The sequence below is a fragment of the Varanus komodoensis genome, unplaced genomic scaffold (assembly GCF_004798865.1).
Source record: "Varanus komodoensis strain SLA01 unplaced genomic scaffold, ASM479886v1 scaffold10, whole genome shotgun sequence".
Classification (NCBI taxonomy): Eukaryota; Metazoa; Chordata; class Lepidosauria; order Squamata; family Varanidae; genus Varanus; species Varanus komodoensis.
Window position 1 is genome coordinate 2,083,269 of NW_025335269.1, and position 21,786 is coordinate 2,105,054.

Below are 21,786 nucleotides of genomic sequence, written 5' to 3' on the forward strand. Positions count from 1 at the left end.
AGTATTATTTCCTGGTTGCATTGATCAATACAAGGAATAATTCTGTTTGTTGCTGAACATTACCCACACATATCATTTTAAGACAGAGGAACTGGACACACTATGTCTTCTCTGCAACCACACTTATTAAAGATTAATGCTACATCTGAATAACTTGTACAGCAAAACATCATCTACGCTTCAGTCCTAAGCATATTAGTTGGAAGTAACTGCCTCTTGAATCCAATGGTTCTTTCAAGTACCTTTATTTCTGTGTTTTACTGATACAAAATGCAAGTTGCTACAGTGAACTTTTCCTGTTTAAGATTTTTGTATTATACTAGACTTATATTTAAATATTCCAAGGAATGTACCTCACTAAAAATCTGATTTTACTCATGGTAACAGATAAAATATATTTAAAACTGATCTTCCATTTTTCTCAAAATATAAATGACTACAGTGGTACCTTGGCTCACAAACTTAATCCGTTCCAGGACTCTGGTCATGACCCAAATTGGTCGTGAGCCAAGTCAGATTTCCCCATAAAGGTCAATGTAAATAAGGTTAATCCGTTTTGGAACTATTTTTTTTACTCACAAAACTTTGAAGCAACGTGAACAACAAAGATCGCGGCCACCCCCCCCCCTCACCCAAGTGATTGTGTGTGGGGGAGGGAGGAGATGGGCGCAATCACGGGTGTGCTGGGGGGGAGGTGAGCGCAGGGGGGCAGGTGCAGGGGCAGCCATCTCCCCCCCAGCATGACGCGGCCATCTCCCCTCCCCCCCCAGCATGACCGCAATTGCACCTGTGCAGGAAAGGTGATCATCACCCAATGCAGAGTTCGTGACCTGTGATAAAATTTTCATGACATTTCGGTTCGAGACCCGATTTGGTCGTGAACTGAGGCGTTCATGAACCAAGGTACCAGTGTATATTGTAATATTTTGGTTTTATCAAGGTTTTATCAATCTTAAAATGTTTATTTTGTATGTGGAGACACACATGAATCTTGCAAGGGGAAGTTTCCTATTTTAAAAAGCCCCATTTCAAATGAACTAGAGGGGAGTCTCACAAAGTCCAAGCAAAACCTTGAGTTCTTTGGGGAGGGAATACTGGGCAAGATTCACCCAAAGTTGAACACACTAAAATCCCGCAGAAACCAATGTAACATAAAAATAGCTTATCTTTGCCTGGACTGTCTATTTCTCGAGTCTTCACCAGAACTCATATTCTGAAACTTTGACATTAAAAAAGTAATAAAACAAATCCAAGTTGGCAAAACTGCATTTAAACATGAGTCCAGCAGTCTACCTGTCCCAGAATTGCTTTCCAAGCTTAGGTTTTGGATTGACTTGTGATCTGTATCTTTTCAATTATTTTTTACAGATTGAGGCAAAAAGATGATAATTTTATGAAATATATTCTGAATAAGAAAAATGAGTTTTACAATTACGGCCTTTACATATTTCTGAATGGTCTATTTGAACACAATACTAAATTAACCTTCTGCAACTGGCTCCCATCAGCCCTAGCCAGCATGGCCATCGGTCAGAAATTCTGGGAGTTGTTCAAAACATCCAGAGGGCAATAGGCTGTGAAAGGCTCACTAAACCATAATCTAGTGTTACAGATACCAATGTTTTCAATTAACTCTGCCTTCTTATGTTTGAACTTTGACCCATGGCTGAGTGTTAGGGTTAGAGTTTCTTATAATAATTTTGGTTTCATCAGAAAAGCTGTTTCATTTTCAGTTCTTGAATGTTAATCAGTTACATCCACCAATACTATGACAGCATGTGCAGCTTTGCAAAATTGAGTGTGTTCCAACCAGAATGATGCCCTTTTAACTCCAGTTAATTTAAGTGTATGTTTAAATCTTATTCAGTGAAATCACTGGGAAAGAATACTACTTAAACTTCATGAATTGTAATTTTATGAAAGATGGCCGATGAGAAGAACAATATTCTACTTTTATTTAAAACTTGTCCTAATAATTTCACTTTTTAATATTCTTGCTGAATTAACAATCCTAAAATACTGTAATATTAAATACATACTAGGATGCAATAGCATAAAAGATGTTCGGTAGTGTCGGGGATTTCATGGTGTTTGAAATGACCTCTTGATTGATTCAGGTTTATGAGTCACAGGCATTCCAAATGAAGGGCTGTTAAGATTTTTTAAAAATGCATTTTTCTTCAATGATCACTTGAAAACTAATGGACAACAGAGTGCTTTGAATAGTTTTTGCCCAGTTCTACTTTACATATTTAAATTGCCATATTCAGAACAGTTGTTTGTTGTGCAATGATTTGTTTATTTTTATCCACTAGTATTCAGTGTTTTGCCAACAGAGGAAATAGTATCAACGTTGCTGCTAAGTTTGCCAGAGACCATGGCAGTAGCAGCTAAGTCACTTAGGTTAAAATTTTTAGAGATAGGAAGTCTTGCACCTGCAAATAACTTCGGTATGTGAAACTGTAATATGGTTCATGCAAGCAAAAAGGCAGATATGATGAGATGCAGGAACCAGGTCAACATGTGCTTCTTTCATGAAGAGTTGAGAACTTTTTCTGTATTAACACATCAGGCAACAATTGACTTGCTGGAAACTTCCTGCATTACCACAGGCAGTAAGAGATTTCTCTTACATAAAGGAGTAGCTCAGTTCATCAGCTAACAACTGTAACATGCCACAGCATGATGTTTTTGTAGTGGGTACAATCATATGCACACCTGCCTGGGGGTAAGCTCCACTGTATAGAGGAGACCTTCTGAGTAAACATGCATAAGATTGCAATGTGAAACTCAAAAAAAAAAAAAAAAAAAAAAAAAAAAACCTTTTAGCAACAGTTAATTAAAAATAAATATAGATTTATTGTAACTGTCCCATTACTCTCTGTAACTGTCCCATTACTTTCAGTTGATTATCTTTACTGGAAGCTGGTCTAAAAAGTACAATATACAGATGAGAGTTATCTACTGAGATTGGTGTAGAACAGAATTACTGTGCAAGCGTATGGTCCTTCAGTAAGGGAAAAGAAACTCTCAATGAAATATTACTATTAGATTAAGTAAATTAAATTACTGTATGAATTAGCATTTTAAAGTTGTTTATGATTCAACTTCTTTTTAATATCACTTGTATTCAAAGTCTTTAAATGACATAATATTGGCAGTTTTATTTCTTAGATGATAAACCATTACTGTCAAGTTGCACGAGTTATCTTTTATAATCAAGATATCAATTTCTGCTACTTAACTGCAGATTCTTATACAATTAGTTTAAATTAAAACTATACCCAGTAAAGAGCATATAAGAAAAACAAAAGAAGCAATTTTCTACTGGGGGTGTGCTCTAATCAAAGTGAGTACAAAAGATAACTACAATTATCACTTAACATAATAATACACAGATGCTGCCTCTCACATAGTACCTGCTTCACCACTTGTCAGTAAATCGTAAACAAAGCAACATTTAACATGTCTTATAAATTAGAACACTTCAGTGCTACTCTCAACAAATATACAAAAATAATATCAATGAATGCAACCAATTCTTCATTCCAGTGGAATATTTGAATGTCAATTGTCACTATAAACATCCCCTGCATATGGAAGATGCACCTGACTTCCTGTGACATTGGGGAGTCTTGACAAGTCAGGAAGGCTCTGGATGCGTGACTTCAGTTCTTTCCGTACCTGCGAGACTCTAGTTAATTTGCGCTTGTATTCCTGTAAAACATGAAGAAAAACATTATTTTCCATACCTGTATCAGCCACTAAAGAGTTTTTAAGAACTTCCAGGGCTTCTCTCAGAAGCATCAAGTGCCCCCACCCCACTCAAGTATAGATATATTTCTTCCAATCTTTTCCTGATTGTGAACAAAGCACATTCTTAGCTAGTGCACCATCTATCCCTATCTGTTAAAAAAATTTCCACTCCAGTGAGGCATTGTTTAATCAGTTTATCTTGTATAAGTAAGTTATTGCCTGAGTAGCAGTTGGTGGCAGGGCTGTGGCATTATCTGATGCAGAAGTAGATCCAATGTGCCTCGTTCTAAGGCAAGTAGATACTGGACTGCAGCTTAAGTGAAGCAAACTGGCGGCGCTCTTATTTTACTCTAATTTCCTAACTTCTGAAAATGTTCCTTATTATACTAATACAGGGGTGGCCAAACTGAGGCTTGGGAGGTTCATGTGGGTCTTTGAGTTTATTTTGTGCTTGCTGCTTACTGCCCACCATTGCTGCCTGTGGGTGCCCACTTGCCACTCGCCACTGCTGCTCACAGCTGCTCTCAAACATCTGACATTTACCATATGTGTCTCTTCTGAGCTTCCAACTGGAGGAATGAACAAAACCAGGTGTGTTTGCCTGTCAGTGTTTAATCTAAATTAATTGAAATGTTAGCCAGTATTGTGGTTGTCCTGGAAGAATTCTGATACACTTCTTCTAATTATACCAAATGCAAAAGGAATCATACACCAACAATATTATGGCTAATGCCTTAATCTCATACTGGATCTCAGAGTACAATCCATTTAAAAGTTATAATACTTTTCTGTTTCCCCTGAACATCCAGAATGGCACACACACAGAAAGTTTAAATGCACATATAAAATGAACATAATCTTAACAGAATCAGAAGGAACATTTATCAAAGAAAAGCAATGCCAAAGATGGCCTAGAACACTTATTTTTTTTAACCACAGGATGAAAATCAGGACTGTGGGAGGCCAGGCTGACTTTCCAAGGGAAAGATCCAAAAACCCACCTGCCTAATCCAAAAGCCAGGGTGGGAAAAGGATGAAAAAGAGAGCCTCTCTTTAGACCTACCAATAGGCAAGAGCGTATGGATAGATAGGGTCTAATATTAGCACTTTGGTTTCAGAACCAAATAGGGAGTCAGTAAAGTTGACTATAGAGGTTTTTATGTGCTCCCTGCCCTGTCTTCTAGTTAAAACTTGTACAGCTGCAAAAACTACAAAAAGTGGCCCACTATCAATCATCTCTTCCACCTGAACCTCTAGAAAGTACAACACACACCATCAGCACAACCAGGAAGCATGCAAGATGTGTATTCTTCACCTTTAAAACAGGGATCAAGCATCATTATAAACATTATTTTAATTTTGCAGAATTGGAGTTTGAGGTTATTTTTCTCTTTCCACACACACTCCATTCTTTTTCTTTTTGTGTCGTATTAGCCTATACCACCTTCAGGCAGGTGTTAATTTTTATAATGTAAACTACTCTGTGGCCCTTTGGGCAGTGTAAAAATGTTGAAATAAATCTCATGCTGTATGCAAACCAGGTTTCCTCAATGTTTCATTTTACCCTTTCCAATTTATCCATGGCCCATATTAATTTTCATGACCTTTGCTTAGATCAGTTTATTCTACAGATTATATCAAGTATACCTGATTTTAAGGAGGATTTCCAAGGCCTCAATAAATTTCCTACAAGAAATAAAAATAGCTTAAGGGTTTTTATTTGTTTGAAGTATCCTCTCTCTGACAAATGCACTAAGGATGAAAATGTATTTTGGACAAAGCCTGAAGCAGAATCAGGCCATTTCAGACCTGAATGAGATGGAAGTGAGGCATCTAAACTCTTATGAGATCCTTCTTTATACATGCCCATAGTGAACCAGAGTACACACTCATACAAAAATGCATTTCTTGCCCATCTGGACAAGCATACAAAGCACAGTCAAATTCCATGTATGTCCATTCAGAAACAAGCCACAGTACAACAGGTTTCAAGCATGCAAAGCACAGCTCAATTCTAAACTTTAATAGTATTTAAATACGTGCATTCAACATTTACATGTCTTTAAAAGGCCATCTCTAAGCACTGACTGACAATAAAAGCATATTTCCTAATGTACTGCTTAAGTTTTACTTCAGGGCTCATCCTTCTAGTGGTCTGATCAGGTGTGCTGCAGGGAAATGTGTGTGTGTGGGGGGGGGGGTACACAGTCCGTAACCAAGGCCTGCATGTGGACTGTGTGTTGTGCACTCATGATCTACCACAAAGGATAGCAAACATGGAAGCCCTGCTCATGTTTCCTTGATGCAATTATTACTGGTTCCTCACAAGCTGTTGGTGATAAGCTGCATGCCATTTTAGAATGCCTTTCACAAAGATTTGCCTAGTGACTTAACTACTTTCATTTACAGTGGAATTCTATTGAGAAATAAATCGTACAGAGATCAACAGGACTTACTTTCAAGTCAGTAAGTCTGGAATCGTAAAGCAAGGCAAATGGAAATAAAAAGTTGATGCTTCAAGGCTGCACTATGTAAATTCTGTGAATATGACACCTCAGCACATCTTCGAAGCCATGCTGTTTTGCTTGCCAGTATTTGTTTCCCACTTTTCTTCCACTGAGTAAAGCAATTTCTTAATTGACTTCTTTGCATTGGAAGCAGGAAGCTCAAAGCCATCCCTTCAAAAAGGCCCTTGATGCAACAAAGTCTTTGATTTCCCTGTTCAGCAATTTTTTTGGCACTGGAATTTGTCACCCCTCCATGCAACTGCTCTGCATTTTCTTCCATTTTGTGTTTGTGTGTACTTTTGCTGATTTTTTCTTTGTGCGTGCATTGTATTTTTGTTTCCTGTCTCTGCTTTCCTATTTTTTCTCTGTGCAAGAAAAAAATGGAAAACAAAAGTGTGAGGATCCCAACATGACTTTCTACACTGTGATGGAAGCCATAGCCACACTGTGATAGAAGCCACCTATGTGCCCCAAAAATGTTAAGGAACTTTGATATAAATGAAATCATTTTTTGCCAGGTAATCAGTAAAGCTGAAGGCCAGAAAGCTTCAAACTTAGTCCTACAAAGTTTGTTTTTTCCTAATCCCAGTCCTAAATCAACCAAACTCAACAGCCAACATGAACGTTGCTGCTCTGAATCCTCCCATAAGCCATAAGGAAAAATAGTACATAGATTCCATTTTGTGGTGGGATGCTATACCAGCAGTACAAATGTATCAGTACCTAATTGTAGCAGCAAACAATATGGGCCCATATAAAGGTATTCCAAGCTACCTTGTTTGGTAGCATCTTTTTATTTTTTAATATATTTTCCAATGCATCTTTTTGTTTTTAATTGATATATTTTCTTATTTATCAGTTGGGATTGCTGTGAAAAAGGTTTTGTTGGTACTGAAATTGTGGGTTCATAATAGTTTCATGTGATGGGGTTCAGGTTCTACATTTGCCTTGTACTCAAATGTTTTGCACTCAAGATTGTCCTTTGCCATGCCTTCCATGGCAGCCACTCTGTGGTGATGTCTGGAACCACTTCTCAAATTACCACTTGTACCCATAGCTCCAAAATGCTCTCCATCCTTGCTTTAGATATATTTGACAAATCAAGTGCCTTAAACTGGGTAACTTAAATTCAACCTATTTCAAAATGTTCCCAAAGCTGCAGCTACTCTTGACTGAAATGGCAAAATGGGAAATTCAAGCTTACTCTTGATACAAGCTTACAATATTACTCTTGATCAGTTCAGAATGTTCAGTGGGTTCAAGGGATGAGTTCAAAATTCAGCAAACAGATGGAAGCTGAATATTTTAACAGATACTGATAGTATTTGGGAAGTTAGCCTCCGAAATATGGTGAACTGGCATGATAGTTCTATAACTATGTTAATTCATTACAGATATTACTTTGATCCAGGCTAAAGAAACCAATGTGCACTAGCAGGCTTCCACCAACGTATAATCAAATAGAACCCTAAATAAAACCTGGGTATTGACTCAAATACACAAGAGTTCAGATGATATCTATACTGTTCAATGAGATGTAAATTCAAATTTGCATCTTCATCCATATTCATATTGTAGTTTTTCTTCAAAACATGCACTGAATTGTTGTATTTGCACACATTGTTTGTGAGTTAAGGAAACAGAAAGCAAATGCAGTTATTGAACTTTGCCTCTACATCTCCCCAAGTACGATTCTTCAATATCCAACTGGAGCAGCAGCAAATGCAGAGCAAGGGCTGAGCTACCAACACTTCAGTAGTCAGTTATAAGGCATAACTGATCTCAAGCAATGTAGGTACAAATCCAACTTCCTTTACCCTTGGCTATAAAAATGAACATAGCCCTCCCTTGGATTCGGCAGTCTGAGCTGAAAATTTATTAATGGCTGGAATGTTGGGAGCTCAAACTAAAACAAAAATGAATGCATTTTTCTTGAACCTAGCAATTCCTCAAACATTCCTTGAAGATGTTGAACCTGAACTTTATTTAAAATGTAATTCACATTATTGGTTTTCAGTAAAGGTTAACTAAAAAAGTGAGGTTTGAAATAAGTAAAATGCCTATATCTTAAGAAGGCATTATATATTTTAGGTTAGAGTTATTTCTGTACCTTTGTTTTTTAACGGACTGGAAAGGAGAAGGCAGGATACTTGCCATTTCAAGAATATAAATTAATACAGATTTTAAGTATTAAAATAGCATTCATATTAAATGTATGCTTCATTATTCTTATGAAATTAGGAAGTTCTATCCACCTAACACATACAAGAACACAAGAGCCATGCTGGATCAGATCAAGGGTACATGGTGGTAAACCAGTTGCCCAGAGGAACAAGAAAGATGGGTGCAAGACCTCTGCCTGCCCAAGCTCCTCAGCAACTGGCATACGCAGTCATGCCACCTCTGGTGAAGGAGGTAGCACATAGCCAGCAAGCCTTGTAGCCTCCTCCCTCCTGAATCTGTACAATCTCCTTTTAAAGCCATCCAAGTTGGTGGCCATCACCAATTCCCATGGCAGCAAGCTCCATAGTTTAACTATGTGCTGTGTGAAAAAGTACTTCTTTTAGTCTGTCCTAAACCTCCCTCCAATCATCTTCACAGGATGACCCCAAATTCTAGTGTTACAAGAAAAATGTCTCCCTCCCCATGTGTTATTTTAAACAGCTCTATCATGTCTCCTCTTACTCATCTTTTTTCCAGTTCCAGTTTAGCTGTTTGTAGCCATTCTTCATACGGGAGTCGCTGCAACCCCCTGATCATTTTTGTTGTCCTTCTCTGTACTTTTTCCAACTCAATAATGCCCTCTTTCAGGTGAGGCAACCAAAACTGAACACCAAAGACTTGTATAAGGAGAGTAAGATCTTGGCAGTTTTATTTTCTATTCTATATCTAATTATGCTTAGCATGGAGCTTGCCTTTTTCAAAGTGGCTGCACACTGCACCAACATTTTCATTAAGCTGTCCACCACTACTTCAAGATCCCTTTCTTGATCAGTCACTGCTAGCTCAGATCACATCAATGTGTGCTTGAAGTTGAGATTTTTTTTTTTTGCCCCAACATTCAGTACTCTACACTTGCTTATATTAAACTGCATTTGACATTTTGATGCCCATTCTCCCAGCTTAGAGATGCCTTTGAAGCTCCTCACAACCCCTTATGCTTTTAACCATCCTAACTGGTTTGGTTTCATGAGCAAACTTGCCCACTTCACTGTTTATTCCTGACCTGCTTTAATCTTGCAGTGATTCACACTAACTTGCAGTGTGAACCATGTTTTTCTCATATGTACTAGGCCTGAATTGGTACTAGATACTTGCTGAACAAGTTGTTAACAGTACTCAAAGTCTGAACTCCAGGTCACAGCTGAAAACATTGAATGTTTTGACATCCCACAGACATTCTTGTAAAAGACACTGATGAAAATTTGGATGACAATATCCAGTCATCAGAAATCAGACAACTGTGATGACTCCCACTCAACACAGTACTTTGCCCTCATTTGGGAGGAGTTCCAATAACTATGGAACTTTGACTTGTAAGAAACAAGACGGCTGTATGAGGAAAGGCAACTCAAGTCAGTTTAGAACAAAGAATGGAATTCAGGATGGGAAAAGGAAGCATATTTGCTCCTCTGCAACACTACTTTTATAGGTAGCAAAGGCAAATGTGTTGCTAGAACAAAAAAATACATTCATGCCAAGCAATGCAGCCATGTGTGTGATACAGAAATATGGTAAGATTGATACCGTATTATCATTCTGCCTTCAGAGAATGAGTGTAACCTTAACTCAAAAACAGTATGAATGTATTTTAAATACAATCTATGTGAAAAAAAGATAAAGATAAGGTTGAAACTCCCTATGCTGAATGATTATGGGAGTTCTCATGCAACTCAACTGAAGGAGATCCGATTGGGAATGCTGGAATAATGTATCACACAGGCATTTGTTCTTGACCTTCAAAGTTTCAGGACTCAGCTATAGACTACCAATGGCTTAAACTCCTGGACAATAACAAAATACCACCCTCATTTGGATTAATGGATGATATCCAATTAAGTTCTCCTGCCAATGGCATGGTTTCAATCCACAGAAAAGGAAGCGGCAGCTCTCTCTTCCCATGGGGTTGAGGGACACTCCAAAATACATTAGAGGTCAAAGGAAGCTACAAACGAGCATAGAAATCCCATCATACAGACAAAAGTCTATTCAACATTGCTAGATTTCACCTACTGTGTTAAGGAAGTATCAATTATAGTAGTACATTTTTTAAAAAGGGAAAGAAAAAACAAGTTATCTTAAATTTGCTGTAGGGATTTTTGGATTGGGTAATCACAGATCACTAATTAATGAAAAATGAAATGGGATGATTAAAATGGAACACCAGGGGAAGGAGTGGTTTTTGTGGAGGGCAGGTATCAAGAATTGTTACTTGCAATCTATGCATTACAGAGTATAAGACATACTATAGAACAGAAGCTACAACTCCATGACCAAAAGAGTAGAATATAAAAGGCACACTAAGAACTTGCAAAGGTTTTTTCAGGTTCAATAAATACCCAAAATAGAGATGAGCAAAATAAAAGTGATTAGCTAGTTAAGCAAGTGTAATTAAGTGCAAAAAAAGTCTACCTTGTATATTTGAAAGAGTGACAGAATTAGGGCTATGTGTGTGCTGTGACTCTATGGAAGCACACAGTAAGTATATCTTGTACTATTTGGTGCAGAATTCCACTTTGCAAAAATGTTGGCATTTTTAAAAAGCCTTTTTGGTCACAAAAGTGATCAGATTTTAAAAGGTCAATAGGATTGGGGTTTTTTTCCAAGTTTTATAGTTTCAGTGATGCGATTTGTTCCAAGTTTGTGTGAATGCGCGCACGCACGCACACACACGAGAAATGACCACACTTTACAGCCATGAAAATCATTAGAATACTCCTTATAGCATAAACAGGGGGTTATATTCTGGTTTTACAGCAAATCAGGTTAAGTCCATATTCTAACTTCAGAATTATCAAGGAAGAACGCTATTTCCAGTTTCCTGTGTTTGGTATTAGGACACATACAGTATTCAGTGGCTTGATGGCATAGAAACTAAATGAGCTCGAGTAATTACTATAGTAATTCTGTGTCCACTGAATACTGAACTCAGTTATGCATATTCCTACCAAAATACACTGTAAAATGGAATATTTTAGGTTAATAACTGTTATCAAAGAAAAGGTGTGCAAGTTCTAATTGTTTTATCAGTTTCAGAAATTCCACTACCTGTCTCTAGTATATATATGCAGTGCAATTTAATCTCCAGTTCACTTCTATAGCCCATGACAATACAGTGACTACAATAATACAAATTCTGGAGTAGAGGGACTAAGGGTACACTCCTATGGGATGCACCCTTGCGAGGCAGAACCCTCTGAACTCCGAGTTCCTGTGCATCCAGCAATCTACCATGCTGAAGCTGAAGCTACAAGAGAAATGACAAAGGTTATCTTCCTTCCCCATTCTCCAGTGGTTGCATTTTTCACTAGATTTGTCTTTTTGTATCCATCTAGCTCTTATCTGTCTTCTCTGGTCTCTTCCCCTTCCTGCCCACCAGAAAATCCCCTTCCTCTCACAGCTTAGTTTTCAGTACTGTTGCCAACCGAGGGAGGGGAGGAATTCTCACTATCCTATAGTACATTTACAGGCCACAGGATTGCTCCCTAAGGGTGCAATCCTATGGCCTCCCAATATTGTTTAGGAAGTCAGAAGATTATTTGGAGCTCCTGTCCCACCCCTCTTGCAACCTGGTTGGAAAAAAACCAAGGTCAGAGGTCAGTGCTGGAGAAGGCAAAGAACCCATGGTGGGGAGGAGGAAGAAGGAAGAACTCTGAAGCTAATGATGCTGAAGATCATTGCTGCTGCACCACCTGCTATGCATGTCTGGAGGCTTATGTGCGAGGGCAGATGTTGCTGAAATGCATCCCAAGTCACACAAAAATAACTGTCTGAAAATATCCATCATTCAAGTCGTGTTTCACGATTTAATTCACTTCCAAACATGATCAATTTATATTAAGTGTATATGTGTGCATGCACATGTGCACACATGCCAGTTTTCAGGATTGCAGTACTAAGAAAGTAAGCCTAACGTAGTCTAAGAAAGAATGACTGGCTTCATTCTCAAAGTTCTCAAAGAATTTTATCAAAGATAAAGACTGCAATCTAACACAAGCACCAAGGGCAGTGGTGTTTTTCCCCCTAACATTGATCCCAGAAGCATATCTAGCCTCCACCCAAACATTGTGTATGTCCTCACTTTATAATCAAATAGTATCCTTTCATCATTCATTTTTCCCACTTAGTGCACTACATTTGCAGACAATGGCATGCAGTTCAAACTGCCCACCAAACCTTCTGAAGCAATAGGGTCTCAATGAATTTTTGTGTGCTCTACACCTCCCGAGATCCCTGAGACAGATTCCATGAAATATACAATTTGTTACATCTGATCGCCAATTCCCAATATTCTGGCTATATACTGGACTTGTTAGTTCCCCCACCATAGCTTTAAGTTCAGCAGCTTTCACTTCCCTTTCAACTAAACCCAGTTTAATATTACAGGTGAATGGAGACAAACTGTGGTTCTTCTCTAAATGGAGTTGGCATGAAACTGGTTTGTTTCAATAAATTGTAGTTAGTATGAATCAGTTTATGATCTAAGTGTAATGCTCAGATGTGAAAGCAAAAATGAAAAGTTACAATCTCCTGATCTTGAAGGAGAATGCATGAGCCCAAAGCAAGTTTCTGTGACACTCTGAGACTGAGAAATGTGAGCCAAAATATTGTTTTATCCATGGAAAAGACTGAAGATAAAAGATGGGACTTGGCTCAGTTCCCATATAATTCCACTAGTGCTATACAAGTAAGTAAACAGGCTTCAACCTAAAACACAACTAGCTGTATAACTAAAACCGCCTGTTTTATACAGGAAAGCCCTGTTACCCCAACTTTACCTTGACAGTGGGAAGCAGGGGTGGAGCTAGTAGAGCTAGGAAAAATTAGAAATCGCTATCTCCATACTGGTACATTCTGTCACACCAAGAAACTGAATACAGACAGGGATAGGCAAACAGAAGATGTGCAGACAGGGATTAGATCAGTTCTTAACTAAGTTCTGGTTCCAATGAGTTGCATAAGAATCAAGCTACCACACTGCAATATGGGACCAAAATTGCAAGGGGACAAAAGCCAAGCCTCAACGAGCATAGTAGGGCAATAACCACTCAAAGATCTCTCTCAAATACATCTTCTAAAGTTCTTTGGAACAAAGTAAACAAGTCAGATCATGAACACTGTGCCAAACAAAGCAATTCTCCACAATAAATAAGGGCCACAAGATAGAAAACATTCCAAGTGCCCTATTGTGGTAACAGTATCTGGCCCACCCTCCACTAACCTAAGAGTCTGGTTAAAAATACAGATCTTAATTCTCCCTCAATGATGTTGCATTATGCAGGTCATGCCCCTGCTAACAGACATTAAAGGAGCAATCCTATAGTGATTATCCTAATCTCCTTCACTAAGAGGCTGACAACCCTCCTATACAGGATAGGACAAGTGGTGATTCTTTGCTCCCTGTTCCACATTCTGCATTTTTGGTAAATGGCTTTTCTGTCCATCTAGTCACAGTGTATTGGAGGGGAAGGGAAGGAGGCTGAAGTATTCCAGACTCTCCAATCTCCTCCCCTCCCTTACCCACAGGAATGTTCCCACTTTTCCCTCTCCAAGGTGGCTTCCCAGAACTCAGCCAGTGTGGTTCTTTTCACACTAACTGCAATTGTGCAGTGGAAGGAAGTCACAATTCACTGTCTCCAAATTCAGATCTGAGAACTCAAAATATTCCATGACTGCTCAGATGCAGTCCAGGAGCCACAGATTTTCCCTTACTTCTTTTCCAAAGGTTTAAGTTATGTAAGAAAATGTCACTTTGCTATTCACCCAAGCCACAATCCAAGTCAGGCAAACTGGATAAACTGGAACAATGCCAAATGAAACTAGCATCAATTGGACCACCCTAATTATCCCCAAGTAAATACACCACAAAAGAGCCAAACTTGGAAATATCAGTGGTAATTTGTGCTGTTAATGAAGGTCAATTTATATGCTGTAAAATGGCTTAATTCTGTGACATGAAGTGATAATTCTAAGTGAGGGAAGGAGCTTGCTATCTTTTCTTCTTTAAACAGTATGTTCTGCCTTTCTTCTAGTATGGGACTCAAAATGGTGTTCATAAAATTTTGAGGTGGTCTTCCATCCAGGCACTGAGTGGGATGGTGTAAAGTGGTGTCCTATAACAGCAGGGGATTGGACCCAATGTCCTTCATGGCCCCTTCCAACTCTACTATTCTATGATTCTGTAAGACCCAAGCCTTCTTCGCTTCAGTACAGTAGCTGTATCATATATAAATTCACTATCACAAAGATATAATTATAGCCTTTAAAAGGGATTAAAAAATTCATGGAAGATACATATATTAATGGTTAGTAAGAACAACCATTAAACAGAATCAATTCATTTACATTTTGATACCATCCAATGGCTGAAACTCAAAAGCAGGGGTCCTCAAACTTTTTCAACAGGAGGCCAGTTGAAAAGTGCCAGCAATGGGGCCACCAAGATGGTGTGGGTAGAGGGCGCAGGCCGGGCCGGGCCACGGGGGGAGGTGTACACACACGCGCAGCAAGGGAGGGGTCAGTGCGCACAAGATAATTTTCTCAGAGCAAGTCCAAAACAATCTCCTTGTGAGCAAGCCGGCACCTCCCCTTGCGCACGGGAAGTTCAAAACCTCTATGGCAGGCCGGATAAATGGGCATGGCGGGCTGCATCCAGCCAGTGCGCCATAGTTTGAGGACCCATGCTCAAAAGGAATAAATATCAGCTGCTCAGAACTATCTGGAAGGCTTGTCACCTTCATGTCCTGCTTGGAAATATTCCAGAAGTGAATTTGCCCACTAGTAATAAGAATAAGATGGACCTACAGTCAGGGCTGTACTTGCTTTCTTACGACAATTAAGATAGGGTAGACAAAGCTTTGGTCCTTGATCTAACTTCAAAAGCCTTCTACAAGCTATCAGTTTAGACCTCTGGTAAGAGTGATCTCTCACAGTGGCCCACTGAGCAATGAAGAAGTGAAAGGAGAAACAGGAGTGGCCTTGCTCAAAGTCAGCATGGGGTTAACAGATTGTCCCTGAGGGTTAAAAAGGTTCCCTACCCCTGCTATAAGAGATATGCTATCAGTAATGTGGCACAGCACTTTTCAACAGAGGCAAGTCTGTTATATGGTAATCTTATCAACTCAACAGGTCATATGAAGGAAACCCTATTTCTCACAATAACTGTTCTTCCAAGACATTTTAATTCTGAACAAGTTCAGCCAGTCAGAAATGCCTGAGAGCTGGCTTGCTTAAATGAAAACAAATTAAAAATTCAAAGTTGATTTCTAGAAAAAAATGAATTCAGTGAATTAATATAAAATTGGCAGCAATGTGGTTTGCTTCAAGTATTCCATTTTGTTTAGATGGTGTTTGCAACATATGGCAAGTATGATAAAAAGGTATCTGGAGCAATTTGCAGACATATTTCTTCAATTTTCAAAAACAGGAGACAAAACAGGATTTTGATTTGGATTTTTATTTTTAGCAGGATGCATTACTAATGGAAGGTGCCACCATTAGAAGATAAGGTCGAGGCTCCTCACCTGAAACAAAAGCTAGATAGATGTTAAAGATGTCCTGCCACAAAAGCCATAAGACACTACTTACCCACATGGAGGTTAGAGGTACCTTAATTAACAATGTTCACTTTTGTTATGAGCAACCATGTATGGAATTAGTTCTGCAATTTTAAGGCACAACAAGTTTTAAGAAGAGTTATTATGTACCTTGGATTAATTTTATACTATTAATAGTGCAGTCCAATGAACATTTACTCAGAAGTAACATCTACTGCAGGGGCACTAAATTACCTACAGTGGAGAATCTAGATGGGGAACCTCCACAGTTTGGATTAATATATAGGTGTGGACATACCCAATGAAGTACTGACTGCTGTCCTGCTCATTTTTGCTTTCTCACTGCCACAGAGAAAGGGATTCAGCAAGCACTGGAAGACACTGCTTCTCACTACACTGACTAAGTTATGTGCCTCTTTTGCAGGTTTGTCATTGCTTCCACTGGGGATGGTGAGCGGTTCAAAAAACATAACTTGGTCAGCACAGGAAAAGTAATTCTCCTTAGCATCTCTCCCTGGCTTTGTGTGCACCCTCATCCCTAGTGTTATCCTTCATCTGTGACTAGATGTGAGCTGTGGGGGGGGGGGGGAATGACAGGATTCTCCTGTGCTATGCCAGCCTCCCAAACGCAGGGAAATTCTGTTATCTCCAACCTCAGAGGGCATGGGTTGGCTGCCAAGTCCCTTTCCTTGAGGTATTCCAGGAAATTCCATTGTCTGTATGGGGAACCTCCTCAAATGATATTAAACCCACAGACTGCCCCTCCCTCCCATACCAAATTCAGTGGGGTTTACTCCCAGTTATATGTATACAGGATTGCAATGTAAATAAGTTAAAAGTCAATTTAGCTATGACTTACAGTTGTTAGAATCAACATTGAGGTTATGGGCTCTCCCACACTAGAGATATCCAAAAGAAACTGAAAAGTCATCTGAGTGGGATGGTGTAAATAGGTGTCCTGCAACAACAGGGGGCTGGACCCCATGGCCTTCATGACCCCGTCCAACTCTAGTATTCTATGAACATTATTATTCCTCTCGACTGAAGAAAAAAGCACAAAGCATTATTTGAACAAATAATTGCTAAAATTCACTATTAGCAGAAACCCTCAATATTTTATCATTCTATGACATTTTTTCCAGCAAACACTATTGCTGGCAAGAGCAAGAATATAATTTGATTTTTTTTCAAGCCAGAAGACCGAGGTTACCCACTATACAGAAAACAGAATTCACCAAACACAGTATCCAAACCACAGATGGAGCACTTGAAGCTGTCATCCTGGTCTGCTGGAATATTCATTAGAATAGTTATGCACTTCTGGAGGAAGGAAACAAAATAGTGTTTCTTATTAACTTGTTTCACTGAGCTATGAAACTTACGCTGTAATCCTATACCCGCTTACCTGAGAGAAAGCCCCACTGAACACAATGAAACTGAATAGATATGTATAGGCATGCACTGCCAGTTTTCCTGTGACATCTGTATTAGATTCACAGCATGCATCTCATTTAAGACAATAATTCAGCAAAGACTTACCTGTGCAAACTTACTCCAAGAAAAGTAAAATGGAAAGTCTATCACTCCCCTCCAAATTGCTAAATATACCTAGAGGTTGCTTATAAATATTAGGTGCAATATCTTATCTAAGGAGTCATTTGACAGTTATAAAATGTTGAAAATACTGCCATGATCCTCCTATATATCAGATCAGGCAGGGACACTATAATAATACATACATATATAATACTTCACCATTAGACTGTGTGTAATAGTTAAAGTGGGGGAGACCTTTCTATTCCCCTGTCAGAAGGAAAAAAAGATGAAGAAATGAGATCTAACTTGTGCCCTATAAAAAGAGAGTTTAAACACAGTTAAACATTTCATAGTTAAGAAAGAAAAGCTAGAGAATGAGACTACCATAACAAAGTCACGCACTTCCAATGTCTGCTCTTTCTCTGTGAGGACTTCTTTTTGGCATCGCAGGAAGTCTGATAACATTCGAGTTAGCTGCTTTCTGTCATCTATTTCAGCTGCCAACCTGCCATTGTAATCTGCCAGCAACATGCATGCATCATCTACCATCTTGGAAAGCTGCTCCCCCGATTCTTTATCTGGAAAGTAAAGAAAAATATTCATAATTCAATACATTATAGTCTTCATTTCATTTAAAATGAAACATTTCTATAGTGCCCAATAGCCAGAGCTCTCTGGGTGATTCATAAAGATGACAGACACTAAAAATACAGTATTATGTAGGAAAAAAAACCAGTTTCGCTACAAACTTGTAAACAGAGCAGTCACACACATATGCATACATATCCAAACATCTCATAACCTGCTTAAAAACCTATCACATGCTACTAAGTGCCTAAGAGTACAGAAAGGTCTTAACCTGGAGCTAAAAAGATAACCATGTTGGTACCCGGTGGGCCTCACTGCGGAGTACATTTCATATTTGGGACAAACCATCAAGATGGCCCTCTCCCTTGTTCTCAGCCTTTCTTGGTGAAGGCACCTGGAGAAAAGCCTTAGATGATGTATATTGTAGTATATAGGTAGGTTCATGACTTGTTAAGTCCTAACATTTCAGTTATGGCATAACTTCCCTTACCTGTTATTCTGTCAAGCAAGGACACATCTTGGACTTCTACAGGTAATGAAGCTATCCTCTGATGAACTGCTGCATCCCCAGTGGCTGCATTTTCTAATTCCTGTAATGCTCTTATGAGATCCATGGTCTGAAAAAAAGTACATTACTTTAAGTAAAAACCAGGTATCAATATAGGATACAAAGGACAACAAAGGAGTACTGATTTTAAGAATTAGACAGATCCAAATGGGATCTTTAACAAAAGTGTGTGTGTCATCTGAAGGGAGTGGGGAAAAATGAAGTCACCATTAAGGGTATGAGCAACTAACTTGTATACTTTTTAACATTTAAAAGTGCAACTCTCTCACTCAGGAGAGTCCTCCAACCAGCAATAAAGTTTTAACAGTTGCGTGCTGTTCACGGTAGGGTTGCTATACAGGCAGTCCCCAGGTTGTGAACAAGTTCTGTTTGAGAAAATAGACATTTTTCTTTCAGTTGAATTTGTATGTAAGTCGAATCACCTATAGACATGAAAGTGAAGAAACTATTAATATCTCAAACCCCCTTCCTCACTCAAACTCATCAGTGCCTCCTCTTTGCAGCAAGGAAATACCGGAAAGATTTGTCTCTTCAGATGGGCAGGGCAGCAAGACATGCTGTGGAGGCTTTCCTTCTCTCCTCCTCTTTTGCTTCCTCTCTATGGTAATGACAATTTTCCCAGTATTTTTTTTTAAGTAACAGGCTTTGTTCATAAGTGCAATTTGTTTGTAACTCGGGAACTGCCTGTATATTTCTCTCAGCTCAGCTTGCAATGTGTAAATAAAAACAGTGGATAACTGCAAAGTGGTGGTTGCACTCTTATGTTGTAGCTTCAGTCTAATACGTAACAAGGATCTAATACCTCTGAGCAAGACTGCAGAATTGTTCCTACAGTGTTTACTATCAACTAAACTGCAATATTTAAGGCAAATAATACTGCAGAAATGATACAAGCCACTCCCTCCTAACTACAACACTCTCCAACTTACAACATGGAAAATGAACTATATTTTCTTTGGAATGTGTATTAATGGGTAGCTGCTTTTAAAAAAGTCAAGGCTTAATAAAATCTGGGCTAGAAAGAGCAGGATCTCTTCTCTTCTCTTTGTTGCTTTCCTCAAGGTGGCACAGGGATGAATAATCTGGTCCCTAAACCCTGCTATATTAACATCTTGCATTTCATCACATATTTCCATAGACTGCTCTCCCTTCCAACCCAGAGAATATAATAGCTTCTTAGTATAAGTCAGGAAGTAATCCATCTAGACAACTACAGTTCCCTCTACCACTTGTCTACATCTATGAGCCCCTCCCTCCCTCCTCCCATTCAAGCAACTCCATTTCATCATCACTGACAGTTTTATTCCACCTAGCCTCTCAACATTCTGTGCCACTGAGTCCTTAGGTAGATACCTGTATCTATAGTTCTGTAGGGGTTCCTCAAAGGTTTCCCCCCGGCATTACTTCTGTAAACTTCAGGTCCCCCTAAATCTGCTCATGCCCCTCTTTTGTGTCTATGCACTTCTGTTTTAGCTATAGGTAGGCTTCCAATGTTCCAATGTTCATAAACAGAACATCTAATGATGGTGATCTCACTTAGGACCTAACATTTAATTGCCAAAAATATTAACCAATTCCTACAAAGCAACTGTGTTGGCTTCTGCTTCCATGAAAATCTATTTATGCTAGATCTAGTCCATGGCAATCATTAAGAAAGCACATCAAAATGCTATACTTTAACTAGCCATGAGGATTCACAGTCAATGACTTGAAAAAAACTAAATATCCCTGATTTTCAGCTGAACATTCCCTTAATTGTGCTTAGAATTTCAGCCCAAAGCAGCTATTAATTTCCTTAAATTTATTCCAGCGACTGAATATATTCATATTTAAGCTACAGTGACAATTTCACATTTTATTTCTCCTGCTTTTTACCTAGAAGTAAAATGCATCTTTACCTATACATTTATATTGTAAAAGCTTAGATATGAGGGTCATTCAATGTATTCTTGGTATTGGGTTGATTTGCTACTGATGTGGGTAATTTAATTATTTCATTAGCTAATCTGAGAGTATACATGCAAAATATCAAATAAGTGTGATCATTAGTTCCCTAGTAATCCTCAGTGAAAGACGACCATGATGACTGACACAACAATGCTGAAGAAAATCGAGCACTGCGCTGTGATTAAGTTCCTTACAAAACAAGGAAAAAGTCAAAAAATCATTCAAGAAGAGATGGTGGCCATTTACCAGGACACTGCACCTTCATTATCTACTGTTCAAAAGTGGGCAAGTGAATTTAAAAGGGGCAGAGAAAGCAATGAAGATGACCCTCGCTCGGGCAGGTCAGTTACTGCCACTACGAAAGAAAATGTGAAAAAAGAGAAACTTGTATTGGAAGATGCCCAAATAAAAATCAAAATGTTAGCAGAGATGACAAACCTATCCGTTGGTACCATATTTGCTATTTTTCATGACCATCTTAACCTTTCAAAGGTCTGTGCAAGATGGGTGCCGTGAATGCTCATGGCGCCTCAGAAACAAGTGCGAGTCGAGTGCTGTAGGGAGTTTTTAGAGCTCTGTGGTGAAGATCCATCGAGTATTTTCAACCAGATTGTTACTGGAGATGAAACTTGGTTCATCACTATGACCCTCAAAGTAAGCAGGAGTCCATGCAGTGGCAAAAAAAGGTGCTCACCCTCCAAAGAAATTCAAAGTCACTCCATCAGCCGGAAAAATCATGGCCACAGTGTTTTGGGACTCAAAGGGAATTTTATTGATCGAGTACAAGAAAAAAGGTGAAACCATAAATGCAGCATGTTACACAACCACTCTGTTAATTAAAGAAGCAATTAAAGAAAAAAGGTGGGGAAAACTGACCGCAGGTGTGTTGCATCTTCACGACAACCCACCCGTTCACACGACATGTGTTTCGAAGGCTGCTGTGCGAGACTGTGGTTTCAAAGAAATAAACCACCCACCCTATAGCCCGGACCTAGCCCCCAGTGACTACTACCTATTCCTGAATTAAAAAAAAAAAAAAAAAGTGGCAAGCGATTTTCTGACGATGAAGGGCTCAAGGCGGCAAGTAACGCACATTTTTTAGACAAGG

At 38.9% G+C, this 21,786-nt stretch overlaps 1 protein-coding gene across 6 annotated transcripts in view; it reads right to left on the reverse strand.

Moving 5' to 3' along the window:
- Positions 1-2,835: 2,835 nt before the first annotated feature.
- RPRD1A (regulation of nuclear pre-mRNA domain containing 1A) overlaps positions 2,836-21,786 on the reverse strand; it is a 31,535-nt gene continuing 12,584 nt past the window's right edge. The window contains exons 5-7 of one of the 6 annotated variants that reach the window (XM_044452579.1): positions 18,654-18,780; positions 17,960-18,153; positions 2,836-3,717 (exon numbers count right to left, since the gene is read on the reverse strand). In XM_044452579.1, coding sequence (XP_044308514.1) covers positions 3,568-3,717; positions 17,960-18,153; positions 18,654-18,780 — 471 coding nt within the window. In that variant the 3' untranslated portion in view covers positions 2,836-3,567. Of the gene's footprint in view, positions 3,718-15,923; positions 18,154-18,653; positions 18,781-21,786 lie in introns of those variants that run through there. The other 5 variants (XM_044452586.1, XR_006416853.1, XM_044452601.1 and 2 more) reach the window with 5 other exon arrangements.